At 35.0% G+C, this 13,288-nt stretch overlaps 1 protein-coding gene across 1 annotated transcript; it reads left to right on the forward strand.

The window, feature by feature from the left end:
• Positions 1 to 3,449: 3,449 nt before the first annotated feature.
• On the forward strand, positions 3,450 to 7,751 carry LOC114754251 (chaperone protein dnaJ A6). The gene is made up of 8 exons (XM_028943040.1): positions 3,450 to 3,580; positions 4,479 to 4,649; positions 5,298 to 5,469; positions 5,563 to 5,704; positions 6,466 to 6,599; positions 6,680 to 6,822; positions 6,931 to 7,129; positions 7,219 to 7,751. The coding sequence occupies exons 2-8, from the start codon at positions 4,500 to 4,502 to the stop codon at positions 7,542 to 7,544; spliced, it is 1,266 nt and encodes a 421-aa protein (XP_028798873.1). The 5' UTR covers positions 3,450 to 3,580; positions 4,479 to 4,499; the 3' UTR covers positions 7,545 to 7,751.
• Positions 7,752 to 13,288: the final 5,537 nt, after the last annotated feature.

Consider the following 13,288-nt stretch of genomic DNA (forward strand, 5'->3'; position numbering starts at 1 on the left):
TGATATAAAAAGCTAATTCAAATGTTTGGTTGGGCTCGTGTAATGTAAAAGGAATTATATTTTGTAATGCAGTAATAATTTTATTCCCCTAATAAACAACAAGAAAGTAGGATCTAATACTTGGCAAGGGATTAAGAACAACTGGTCACATGGTGCTGTTGGGATTCAAGAATTTGTGGATCTAGATGGTAACACAAGAGATTGGTGGAATTGGAATAAGAGTGGTCTCTTTACAGCTAAATCTGCCTATGAATCTCTCAACTCCACAAATGAGGATGACCACAGAAATTGGAAACATATTTGGAAGATGAAGATTCCACAGAGATGCAAGACGTTTGCGTGGTTAATGTACCATAAACGACTAATCACTAATAAACGCAAGTTTAAATTTGGTATCCATCCAAATGGCCTCTGCGATAGGTGCAGTCAGGAAATGGAAGATGAAGCTCATGCCCTTCGTGATTGCGTAGAGATAAAAACAATCTGGAAATTGATTATTAAGCAAGAGTTCCATGACAGATTTTTCTTTGGCGACCTTCAAGATTGTTTCCACATGAACATGAGAAGAGATATGAGAAAGATGGAGGTGGATTGGAAAAGCTTCTTTACCATTTTTACGTGGCTCACTTGGAAAGCTAGAAACGACCTTATCCATTCAAATACTAACATGAATCTGAACATGATGCTGATAACCCCTCAAAATTCCTACCAATTTAACTTGTTTTAATACTCTTTTTTGGGTTTTGGAAGCTAATTGTGTAGGGTTATTCCCTTAAAGCTGAAAAATATGACTTGAAAAAATAAACTCTGATTTATCCTAACAATTGGGGATTATTTGTGTAATGCTTCTAAGATTTTTGGTATAGGAAATAGCAAGAACTGGAAGATGAATGACAAGGAGAAAGATTCAACCAAGTTTAGGTGATCCGAGGAAGATCAAGGATCCAAATCGAGCAACAATAGAAGAACCAAGCTAAGGAGGTTGAAAAAGCACCATCTGCCATGGTGCATGAAGCAATCCACCGCGACTTCTCAAACAGAAAGGAGGAGAGATATTTTGCATAAGGCGCCATAGCGCCTGTCTAAATCGGCCGTGATACCCAGCCCTTTTCAAGGAGCTTGCCATTCTATAATAGGCGTCGCAGTGCCTGGATAAATCCGCCAAGGCGCCCAATCCCGTTTGAGCAGTTCCTCTCTGTGTTATCCGCTACGACGCCTGTCCTTACGCAGCTATGCGTTTTGCTTTGTAACTCAAAATTTAGGGCTTATAAAAGGGGAAAGTCATGATTTTTGGTCAGACTTCGACTTGGGGGCTTATTTGGAAAGGTTCTCTACTAGGGTTTGGAGATTTTGAGGCTTGGGAATATTGGGCTTGAAGTTGCAAGAGATCTGAAGCTTTTTTCTTCATTTTTCTTGGTTTTCTTCTTCTCTTCTCCTTTATTTCTGTAATGGCTGCGAAATATCTTTGTATTTGTGGCTCTTTGCTAAACATGTGTAGTTAGAGTAGTCATTCTAAGGTTATTTTGATCTATTGTATGGATTAAGATTTGTTTTAACCCTTTCTTTAGTGTTAATGATAATGTTATGTTGTTTTTATCTTGAGCTTAATGCTTCCTTGTGATTGTCCACCATTTGGAGTGATTTGTTGATTGGTTGAAGCTTGAGAAAGTTAAATCGATCTTTGGACTTGGATAAAAACATGCTAGACCTGAAGTTTATCCTATTAAATGGATGGTTTGTTGATAGAATAGAAATATATCTATTGACCTAGCATTGTCCAAAAAGGGTTTTAGTTTTCAAAATGTAATCTTTTTAAACAAAAGCAAGAGATTGTAATGTTTTACTAAGATTACAAGACTTGGTTTTGACTTGAGAAACCTTAATTAATATTTGTGAATCTTGGGCCAACTTAACTTATCATTAAACACTAAATAAGAAGTTGCTAATCAAACTTTATGAAGTATAATAGTGAGAAATAATCCTAAATCCTATTTGTCTCAAAGTCAAGCTTATTTTGTTTCGATTTTCATCTTTGTTTTCAAAGTGCATTAAAAACCTTATTTACAACAATTATTTCACTTGACCTAATCATGAGCACAACTATAATTTTTAATTTGACTAGCCTTAGTCTCTGGAAGAACGACACTTTTTATATTACTTGCGACCCGTGCGTTTGCTGTTAAGCTAAATGACGAACAGATGCCTGAAGGGCGCTTGCGATCTTGAATTACATGCACAAAACTATTACGATGCCCGGAGGAGTTAATCTTCGATCCCCTCAACAGTTGGTGACTTAACGGAATGAAGAAGACATAAGAAACAGAGTCGTGTTGGAGGTAGATGGGGCCTTTTTCGAGCTTTCAGAGACGTACGGCATGTGGGGGGCATCATCAAACACTAGGACAATAATCTCGTGGAAGGCTTCCTTCTCAAACTTGATCGTGGAGACCACGTTATCGCTGAGCTCTGGGGTTGCTTAATAGGGCTAAAAAGGGCTTGGGATCTTGGAGAAAGAGACATCATCTTGAGAAGCAACTCGTCAGAAGCTATGGCTCTCATTTGCGGCTGCGACAACAACTCTCATGAAGACTGGGTAGTGGTACAACAACCTTTTTCATCTCTTTCTCAAATCTGGCAACCTTCATCCTCCTCATTCTAGCAACCTCATCATCATCACTGTCCACCGTTGAGATGCTAATAAATCAAATCTGCAATAATGGAAGATGGCTCCTTATCTCTTTCCTTCGACTTCTTTAGCCACTTCTACTTGTTTCCTCCACCTTCGCCAATGTCACTCACCCTACCTTTGTCAACGATGCTAAACTTCTTACATATTACTATATTAGGTCCCTCTTCATTGTCGCTTTACTCCTTCTCCGCCATGTCATGAATACATCCCTCTCTAAATCCCCACAACCTACTTTTCATCAACACCATTAGTAGAAAACTGATTTAAGAGGAAGGGGATGTGTTATTTTAGTCTTTTTCACCTGTATTATTATTAAATTAAAAATTAAAAATTAAAATAAATTTATTTTTATCATTCTTAATATCATACCAAACAGATTTATGTAATCATTATTATATTACATTGTATTCCATATTATTACATTACATGACATTTCCTTTTGCTCACTAAACCAAACGGGCACTTTATATATTGTAAAATTATTTTTTAAAATTACTCTTAAATCCATCGGAGCAAAGAAACACGCGTTTCAGCGTTTTTCCCCGCGTTATTTCCACGATTTACCAATTCCGTGGATTTCGAATGGATTTCCTCTCTTAGTGTTTTCTGTCTAGTGATGGTATTTCCACTCCAGTTCCAGGTGCTGTCTGCTGATTGGAGGATTGAGTGCCACCAAGCGGCGGCAGCACTACGCGAAGTGGAAATGGCAATTCCACCCTGACAAAACCAACCTAGTCTCCAACTAGCTCCTCCTCTTTCCCATACCAAAGGGTTATCTTTTCTCTCTCGCTCGGCGTGCTGAGAGAAGATCCGTGGTCTCTCCTTCGCTCTCCCTTATCCCCCTCGCTGAGGGTGTCTTGCCTGAAAAAGGAAGAAAGAACAACTTTTTAGGTATTTTCTTTTCTCTGATCTCGTCTCTTCGGTTTCATTCTCTGTCCTTCGTTTGCTTTGCTCTTTCTTGTTTTGTATGGTTGAATCTTTTTCATCCGATCGTGTAGATTTGTATTATATTGGTTGAGACTTCTTTTCTTTTTGTGATTCTGGATCTGTTCATATGTTCAATCCGGATTTGTTGACCTATTTCCGGTACTGTGCAGTGGCCTTTATGTGTAGTTTATCAGCACATATTTTTCTGTTTCTCAGGATGGAGTCCGGTTAAGTTGGGGATTTTGGGTGCTCAGTTTCAACGAATTAGGGCCTTAGGCTTTCGATAAATTGATCTTTGATTTTATTTATATATTTATCTATTTATTTTTGGCTGTGTCTTAGTCTTCACGCATGAGTCTCCCTTTCCCTTTGTATATTATCTGTTGCAATTTTTTGGTTCCCGGTTTGTGCTTTAGCTGATTAATTGGTGAGGGAATTCAAGAAGCAAATTTTCGTTTACTCCATTTCGAGGGAAGGATTATCACGATTTTAAATGAAATTATCATTTAGGTTGATTACCGTGTTGGTCCGGTGTAAGTTTACCTCATCATTAACATTGGAGAGTGCAAATCAACCTTTCTCTTTTGTCCTCAAGGGGGGTTTGTAGTATGAGGTAGCATGGAGCACCTTATGCTGCGTATTATAACCTGTTTACAAAGCACTCTGCACTGAACCCAATTTAATTTATTGTATACGGCTGTATATTTTGTTAGCCTTAGGCCGTAGTTAATATTCCTGTAGATATTGGCGATGGGAAGTAGACTTTTTTTGAAAAAGAAAAAGTGCTATGGATTTCACTTGTGGAGGTTGTTGATTTTACTAACTCCACTCTCTCTTCCTTTTCTGGGGAATGTTGGCTTAGTGTTAGGGAGGTGTACCAGTCATGTTCGGGCGTGCACCACCAAGGAGTGATAACACCAAATATTATGAAATTCTTGGTGTTTCAAAAAGTGCTAGCCAAGATGAACTCAAGAAAGCCTATAAAAAGGCTGCAATCAAGAATCATCCAGATAAAGGTGGAGATCCTGAAAAGGTGAGTATCATGGACTTTCTCACTGCATGTTTTTTGTATGACACCCTAACCTCCTTTAGTGTCTATATGTCAGCTTCACCTAATACTTGATTTTAAAAAATTACAGTTTGTTTATATATAGAGTGATGTGTTTTGCGTCCGATTTAAAACATTTGTTCCCTCCACGAAAAGAGTGAGAATTTCGGTCACTGCAAGATGAATTAGCAATATAAGAAACAGTTAATTACAGTTCTCTAACTGGTCTTAGCCTTATACAAATGTGACAAATGATTCATGCTCAATCCTATTTTGTTTCAAACTATGTTGCTTGTTAATTTGACTTAACTGTTGATGGATCATTACTTAGTTCCCTTTATTGCTTTTGAAACAGCGCTAGTGTTTATCAAGTAAATGCTGTCTGAATTGACCGTGGAGTCAGTTTTAAGGCAAAGCCAAAAGTTCAATCAATTTCTTTTATATGAATTTTCCTGGATACCTGCTAACTCCTAAGATTTCATTGATTCAAGTTATACCATATTAATCATGGTCTTTACATGGTTTATCATTCAAAATGATGGGGCCTGCTATATCAGTTTTCTCTGTTTCTTAATTCACCAAAATTTGTTTCCCCTTCCTGCATTGATGCTAAACATCTGCATGTTGTATCAGTTCAAGGAGTTAGCTCAAGCCTATGAAGTGCTTAGTGATCCTGAAAAGAGAGAAGTGTATGACCAGTATGGTGAAGATGCCCTTAAAGATGGAATGGGAGGAGGAGGAGGTGGCCCATTTCATAATCCATTTGATATATTTGAGTCATTCTTTGGCGGTTCAGCCTTTGGTGGTGAGAATTTCACTTTCATGCTCAGGCTATTTTATTTTCTTGTATCAGTTGTCTAGAAACATTGGTCAGCTCACAGTGACAATGACCTTTTAGGTGGCAGTAGTTCGCGTGGAAGAAGAAAGAAACATGGTGAAGATGTGGTGCATACTTTGAAGGTTTCTTTGGAGGATCTATACAATGGCACCACAAAGAAATTATCTCTTTCTAGAAACGTGCTTTGCCCAAAATGTAAAGGGTAAGGACCTGCCTTGAGGATATTTCGCATCAGAAATCTTCTTGGAATATTTGATTTATTCTGTGCTTGTATTCCTCTTGCGGTTGTCTCTGGATGACGTTTCTGATTTGACAAGGGGAATGATATTGATAATGCACAAATTTACATGCATAAATTATATGTGTGCATATATATCTTTCTGATTTGAGGATTTGAATGAAACATATAGTGAAGGTTCATGTCAAATATATATTTTTATTAGAAGTATGTGGGAATATCTTTCTATTTTACCTCTGAATGAAACTGTTATGCGTAAATTACATCCTACGATGGTGCTACTGTGATAATTAAAACAGTCGTACAAATAGTTGATAATTAATTTACCGTAGTTTCAATTTTTTCATCTAATACATTTAAAGAGTCTTCTGTCTAATCAATGATGTCTAAGTGAGTTATTGGTTTCTAGTTATATCCTTCATCAAAGATATAATGTTACATTTCCAAGTTCCGCATGGGGAATCTGAAAGTATGGGAGACACCACAAGTATGCCCCTTTGGATCTGGGTTGAATTGTTGCTGGTTATATAACCCTATAACTTGAGGTTTGTCTCTTGGTGCTTACGGTGCTACACGTCTGCTTATTAATTGAGCTAAGCAATATTATAATACTGGATTTTTTTTTTTTTAAAAATCAAATAGTTTATTAACTGTCATTTTCTTATGCTACATTTTTTGGCCCTTAGCAATCATTATGTTTTAACTTTTCACTTCTTATGAATCAGGAAAGGTTCAAAAAGTGGAACTGCAGGGAGATGCTTTGGATGTCAAGGTACTGGTATGAAGGTTACAACGAGGCAGATTGGACTGGGTATGATTCAACAAATGCAGCATGTCTGTCCTGATTGCAGAGGAAGCGGTAATGGAAACTTTAATTATGACCTTTACTGAGTTGCTTTCTAGTATTTCAACTTCTCCAACTCATCTTCATGGTTGCAGGTGAGGTCATTAGCGAGAGAGATAAATGCCCCCAGTGCAAAGCAAACAAAGTCACTCAGGAAAAGAAGGTGCTAGAGGTGCATGTTGAGAAAGGGATGCAACAGGGTCAGAAGATTGTGTTTGAAGGACAAGCTGATGAAGCTGTAAGTAAAATTTGTGACTATTTGGGGCTTGGCAACGTACTTTGTAAATTAGCTGAAGATGGCTTGAACTTGTAGACATCGGTTTAATCGCATGTTTTCCTGTTGCAGCCTGACACAATCGCGGGAGACATTGTTTTCATCGTACAAGTAAAGGAGCACCCCAAGTTCAAGAGGAAGCATGACGACCTCTATGTTGAGCATAACCTGAGTTTAACCGAGGCACTCTGTGGCTTCCAGTTTGTCATCACCCATATGGATGGGAGGCAACTCTTGATCAAATCAAACCCAGGGGAGGTTGTCAAGCCAGGTACTAATCAATCAATCTCATGAATACATTTGCTGTAGTTTCATTCAATGTATCCCTCAATAATGGTCAATGTTACTTTTGCTTTGTAGGTCAATATAAAGCAATAAATGATGAGGGGATGCCACATCATAACAGGCCCTTCATGAGGGGCCGTCTCTACATCCAGTTTAATGTCGATTTCCCAGACTCAGGGTTCCTCAACCCTGACCAATGCCGGTTACTAGAAACTGTGTTACCTCGGAAGCCAAGCAAACAGTTGACAGATATGGAACTGGATGATTGTGAGGAAACCACTCTGCATGATGTCAACATTGAGGAGGAGATGAGTCGAAAGAAGCAACAGCAATATCACGAGGCGTACGATGAAGATGATGACGAGCCATCAATGCCTCGAGTGCAGTGTGCCCAGCAGTAATAGGAATTTACGTTTACCTTTATCCGGTTAGAATATTATGTGTTGCTATATCCGGTTTGCATGATGCAGATATCACCGTATCTTAGGGCTCTGTTGGTGATGAACTGATGATATTATTTAATGTTTTCCAAACATTTCAGAGTTTATCTAAATTTTGCTTTAATGTTTAGCATATCAGATAAAGGTTATAAATGCTTTGTGTTGTTCACCGTATCTTAGCTGGTTGGGTTTGCTTTGGAGTGAGCTTCCAACTTCCAGTTGTTTAACACATCCGTTGGGTCCAAGGTGCAAAGAACTAATGAAAATTCACTGAGTGTGTTTCAGGCGACAGTTTACACTGATGCTTCCATTTTGCTGAGTTTCTATTAGTGAATTGAAGTTTTATGGTTATGATTAAATTTAACCCCCAACTAGTTTTGAGTGCATTTGGTTGAAACAATAGAAGCCATCACCCATGGTTGTGGTAGTTTTTAATGTGCAACCAACCAAGAACTTAATGATATTGGGGGGAAAAAGTAACGATTCATAATTTTTTTTTTAAAAAAAAAGTAATTTTGAAAATCATAAACAGAAAACTATAAACTTTTTCTGTTTGAAATCCCAAAGAGCACTTGAGAAAGTTTATTTTGGACTTTGTAAAATTACTTATGAAAAATGAATCTAAGCATTTCTGAAATCAGGATTTTATTTGGTTTACGCCAAACATAAAATTTATTTAATTAATTTGGACAATAAATTAAAGAAAGTAGTTAGATTAATTATTTGTAAAAGTATATGTAAGTTTTTCTAAAACATTGTTTAATATTATTTGTATTGTTTGTAAGGATAGGGGATAAGATGAATTTACGTTTTACGTTTATGATGAAAATCAACTCTAAACTAATTTTTATATTTGGGATTATTGGTAGTATTAGTTACGGAATATAACCCAATTACCTGCTACAACTAGCAGCAGGAATTATAAATGCGTGTTGGATGATTAAATAATGAGCAGGCGAACCAAACTTGAATTTGACAATCTTAAGAAATTAATTGCGAATACTATTTCCCATCCTTAATAATATAAGAGCTAGCTAAATAATATGAGTAAATTAAAAAAATTAGTCAAATTAGTTATTTATAATTAGGTGTTGTATTCTTTAAAATGTTATTGTTAATCATGTGTGTTAGCTAGAATTACCATTTGATGAAACCTTTAACATGTGTAATTAGTATAAGGACTACTTTGAAAAAAAAAGAGAATAAATATGAGAGATAAAATAAATTAGAGTATTGTATTTAAAATCAAATTAACTGTCAAACAAATTCTTGTACAAAGGACTAAGATTGTGTATGTTTCAAAATCAAAGTGTCCATATGTTAAGTACCTGAATATCATCGTTCAATTATGTTACGGACAAGTTCTTTGGTGGTAGGGTGTATTATAATATGTATATGTACTATAATATATGTATATGTATCTTCAAAAGTTTTACATTTCATTTTTGCCACTAGAAGGGTAGAAATGGGAAACAGAACTCAGCTGTAAAAGATTTATCTCGCTTATGCTTGGATTTGAAAGCTCCGTCTTTTATTTTCTTGCTTATGAGGCCTCCTTTGCCATTAAGGTTCAAGGCCAAGCTCGTAAGCTTTGATATACCTATTAAATGAATGAAATCTTTTATTTTTGTTCTTATTTACGAGTTAATTGATTTTTTATTATAATTAGTAGGGGCAAAATTGAAAATAAAGTATCATAAAAGGTTGCCACAAAAAAACAAGGTAGTATAAAAGATACAAGTGACTAATAAATAGTGACCAATAAATGGGATCAAAATTCCCCTATAAGCGACAAACAATAAGTCTAGTCTTTGTTTATAAAGATATGTTTTATATAGACAAAAAAAAAGTTTAAACTTTGTTAATTCTTATTTAAAATTCAATAACTTTTAATTTTATTTTTATTTAATATACGTTATACCCCATTAGAACAAAGTCAATACAATAATAAATGAAGAGTAAAATTATATATTTATATAAAAAAAATTTCTCTACCTTATAAATAAGACTAAATTTTTTTTCCGCCCTATAAATAGGATTGGAAGAATACTTTTTAATTTGTTTTAATTTTATCTATAACCCCATTTCTCACATAATCCAAACAAACTTGTTCTAAGTTTTTAGGCTTTCAGGGAGTGCAGTAACACAAATTATGTTATAAAATATGGTGATTGAAATTTAAAAAGGGGGGAAAATTCAGGGTCCTTTGATCACATCCATGGACGTCCCTGTCATGACTCGGACAAATTACATCACTTTATTATTTTTTTTTTTTGGGTATACTACTTGACTTTATTATTATTCATAGAAAAGAAGGCATTTCACAACAGGTGAGAGGTACGAGGATACTGCTAGTGCGTGGCTAAAGTGATAATGGTAGATGCTGTTCCCATACCAATAATATATATTCATATCTTTTGAAACCAAACATTGTACCTTTGTACAGACACACTCATATAGAATCTTATGCGAAAGTTCTCAACAGTAGATCATTATTATAAAGTATATATTTTTTGCACTCCAATTATGAAGTGTTCGGATCAGATTTTATAGTTCAAATTTATTGATATATTTATCAGTAAAATTATAATAGTATTTTCTTTTATAAAACATTAATCTGCACCATTAAAGTATAATTTAATGGAGACGAAGGGGATAGAAGAGGGAAAGGGTAGACGAAAGAAGTTAATTCCGATTGTAGACTTATACATTGGTATTCATGAAACCCAACTTTGTTTTGGAAGCTGTTTTGGAGACCAAAATTGTAAATTATCATAACTAGAAGGGTTAATATATTTTTTGGTCTATTAAATTTCAACGGATTTTGGTTTTAGTCCATCTTTCAACCTATGGTTTTTGGTCCTCAAGAGGCAAATTGGAAGAGGGCAGTGTTTCAAACAACTAATATTTATCACTCTGAATATTTTGACGAATTTTAAGCCTAATAACAAATCCATATGTGAGTTTTGAGAGTGAGAGAACTAGCATAATGGACAACGATGAATTGCACAAATAGTGGGTAACGCATGTATCTCTATTGCAAATTGTGTAATTTTAGTTGTGAATGAAACATTCAGATTTGTGCATGAACTCTTTATTTTTAATACTTTATTTGTGAATGGAGGACATGTATTGGGTGACGCAGGTATCCTTGATGCAAATTTCCTAATTCTAGTTGCGAATGAACACTTGTTGCCAGACTTGTGATGAATTTGTCAATTCAACTAGTTCACTTGCAAATGGACATGTTCTTGTTTTTAATATACGCGTTCTTATTGCAAATTCCATATTTCTAATTGTGAATGAACATTTGTTTCCAAAATTATGATTTTGTCAATTCAACTACTCACTTGCAAATAGCCATGTTCTTGTTGTTAACATACATATTCTTGTTGAAAATAAACTAATTTCAGTTGTGAATGAACACTCATTCCTAGACTTGTGATCAATTTATCAATTCAACTAATTCACTTGCCAGTGGATATGTTCTTGTTATTAATATACGTGTTCTTGTTACAAAATAACACCTTACTTTTGTACCCAATAACGCATCAAATGGAAGCATTTGGAACCACTTTTGTTGGCCACAAAATTAGAAAATCAAGTTCTACAAAACTTTAATCTCAGGTTAATATTCATAGCAACCGTTAACAATTTGGCTAACTTTGAAAAATCATACTAATTGTTAAAAAATCACAATATAGTGGTTCGAAGTTCTATTTGAAGCTCTATTAATTGTCTAAGTGGAAAATATAATCACTTGTCTCATTACCTCACTGTTTGAGTCTAGTTTGGTACTACTTATTTGGTCATTTTCTAATTTTTCAGAATATATGCCTAAATTTAAATAGGCATAATTTTTTGCACAAAACTCCAATTTTAATGAATTACCACTCATTTCTAAAGCTTAAAATGAGATCTAATAGCCTACCAAAATTCGTGACCAAACTCTACGTCTCTACCATTTACTTAGATTCACATGGTTACCAAATTTGACCCTTATTAGGTCATTTTTATCCCCTTATTATGCCATTTCTTGGAAATTCTTACTACTCTCAAATCATGTAATCATAACTCAAACATAATGGCATATAAATACAACTTAGCTACATCTTGCATCACTATAGAGCCATTAGGTCATTCATACATAGCTATTTACAGTTTATATAGAATAAGTCCTAAGTACATAATTTCATCATTATTCAAGGGAGTCTTCATACCAACTCCATTTCCTTTCCTTTGTCTCTTGATAAGTGAGCCCCTAATTGTTGTAATTTAAATATGGAAGGGGTGAGATTTCATGGAAATCTTAGTATTAATAAACTACAACAAAATGTCAACAATGTAACGCATGTCATGCTATGTATCAATAAACATCTCATGCATCATTATGTTCACTATGCACATCTCTTGCATATCATTTCATTACCATGCTATGGAAAGGGAGCATGCCATCATACCATTCTATTCCACAACTCAGCTATATATATTGCCAAAGCATCAAATGCAAGGAGTTTTATGCATCATAACACATCTAGCTTGATTGAACCCAATTCTTTTATGTCTTTTCATATCACTTTCAAGGTTTTTATCACGGGTTAATGGCTCTTTTAGTGATAATTGTGCTTAATTTAGATTAATAGTCCTTGCTTTGAGTTAGTGTCTTTTTTTAAGGATAAAATTATCATAATTGTTTATTAATTGTATTTGATTAATTTCTAAGACAATTTATGCTTCAAATTATTGCTTTTCATTGTAGGACACTTGAGAATTAGAGCCAAGATTGAATACCAAAAGAATACACAACATGAGAACTTAGAGTATTGGTTATGGAATAGTTGGCTGTGACCAAGAAAATTCTTTGCTGCAACACAAGTGTGAAAATGTGGATTAGTGTCTATTCTGGAACAGTTCACTACAACAAACATTTTCCTTCACCGCAGTAAACTCACAGAATTTTGCTGAAGCTCCTTTCTGGAAAGCTTTACCATGGCAAACATTTTCCTTTGCCTGACAAAGTCCTCGTATCAATAACGCCAAATTCGGATCTAAAACACAAAAATGGAACACCCATTCATATAATTTGACCCAAACTGACCCCTTAAACCCTTAGAAACCTTATTTTCAACCCAACACTCCATTCTCTCATCTCTTACACTTCTATTCACTCATCTTCTTGCCTCTTCATCTTCACCTTCTTTCCCATCTATTTCTTTCAACTTTTTTTCATTCCATCACATTTTCCACTACTCCTAGCTACTATGGCTAACAATTTCATTTTGATTGGAGCTGTTCTTGAAGCTATGGAGGGCTAGGGTTCCACCCTCTTGAAGATGGAAGATGGTGCTTGAGTTCCCAATCTCACTAGGGGAGTTTTCTTGTTTCATCCTTTGTTTAGCTATAGGTTTATTATTTCCTAGGTCTTAGGAATAGTAATTTGTAGTTAAACTCTTTGATTATGATTTTAATAACTATTGGATGATTAATTTGTGTTTTGGATTGGTTAATGAGGATTTATGCTCTTCAATATATGCGATTATATATATATATAGTTTTGACTACTTACTTCCTTTTCATTTAGCATGATCATGTTAGTTGTTTGGGAAGAAAAGGGTTTTTAATTGAATTTAATGCATTGATAATCACAAGCATACACTAAGAGAACTTCACAATGTCTTAAGGACTGGATTCATGAATTAAGACAT

Source organism: Neltuma alba, unplaced genomic scaffold, assembly GCF_004799145.2.
Source record: "Neltuma alba isolate B1F8T4 unplaced genomic scaffold, ASM479914v2 tig00010124_pilon, whole genome shotgun sequence".
In the NCBI taxonomy this organism is placed as follows: domain Eukaryota; kingdom Viridiplantae; phylum Streptophyta; class Magnoliopsida; order Fabales; family Fabaceae; genus Neltuma; species Neltuma alba.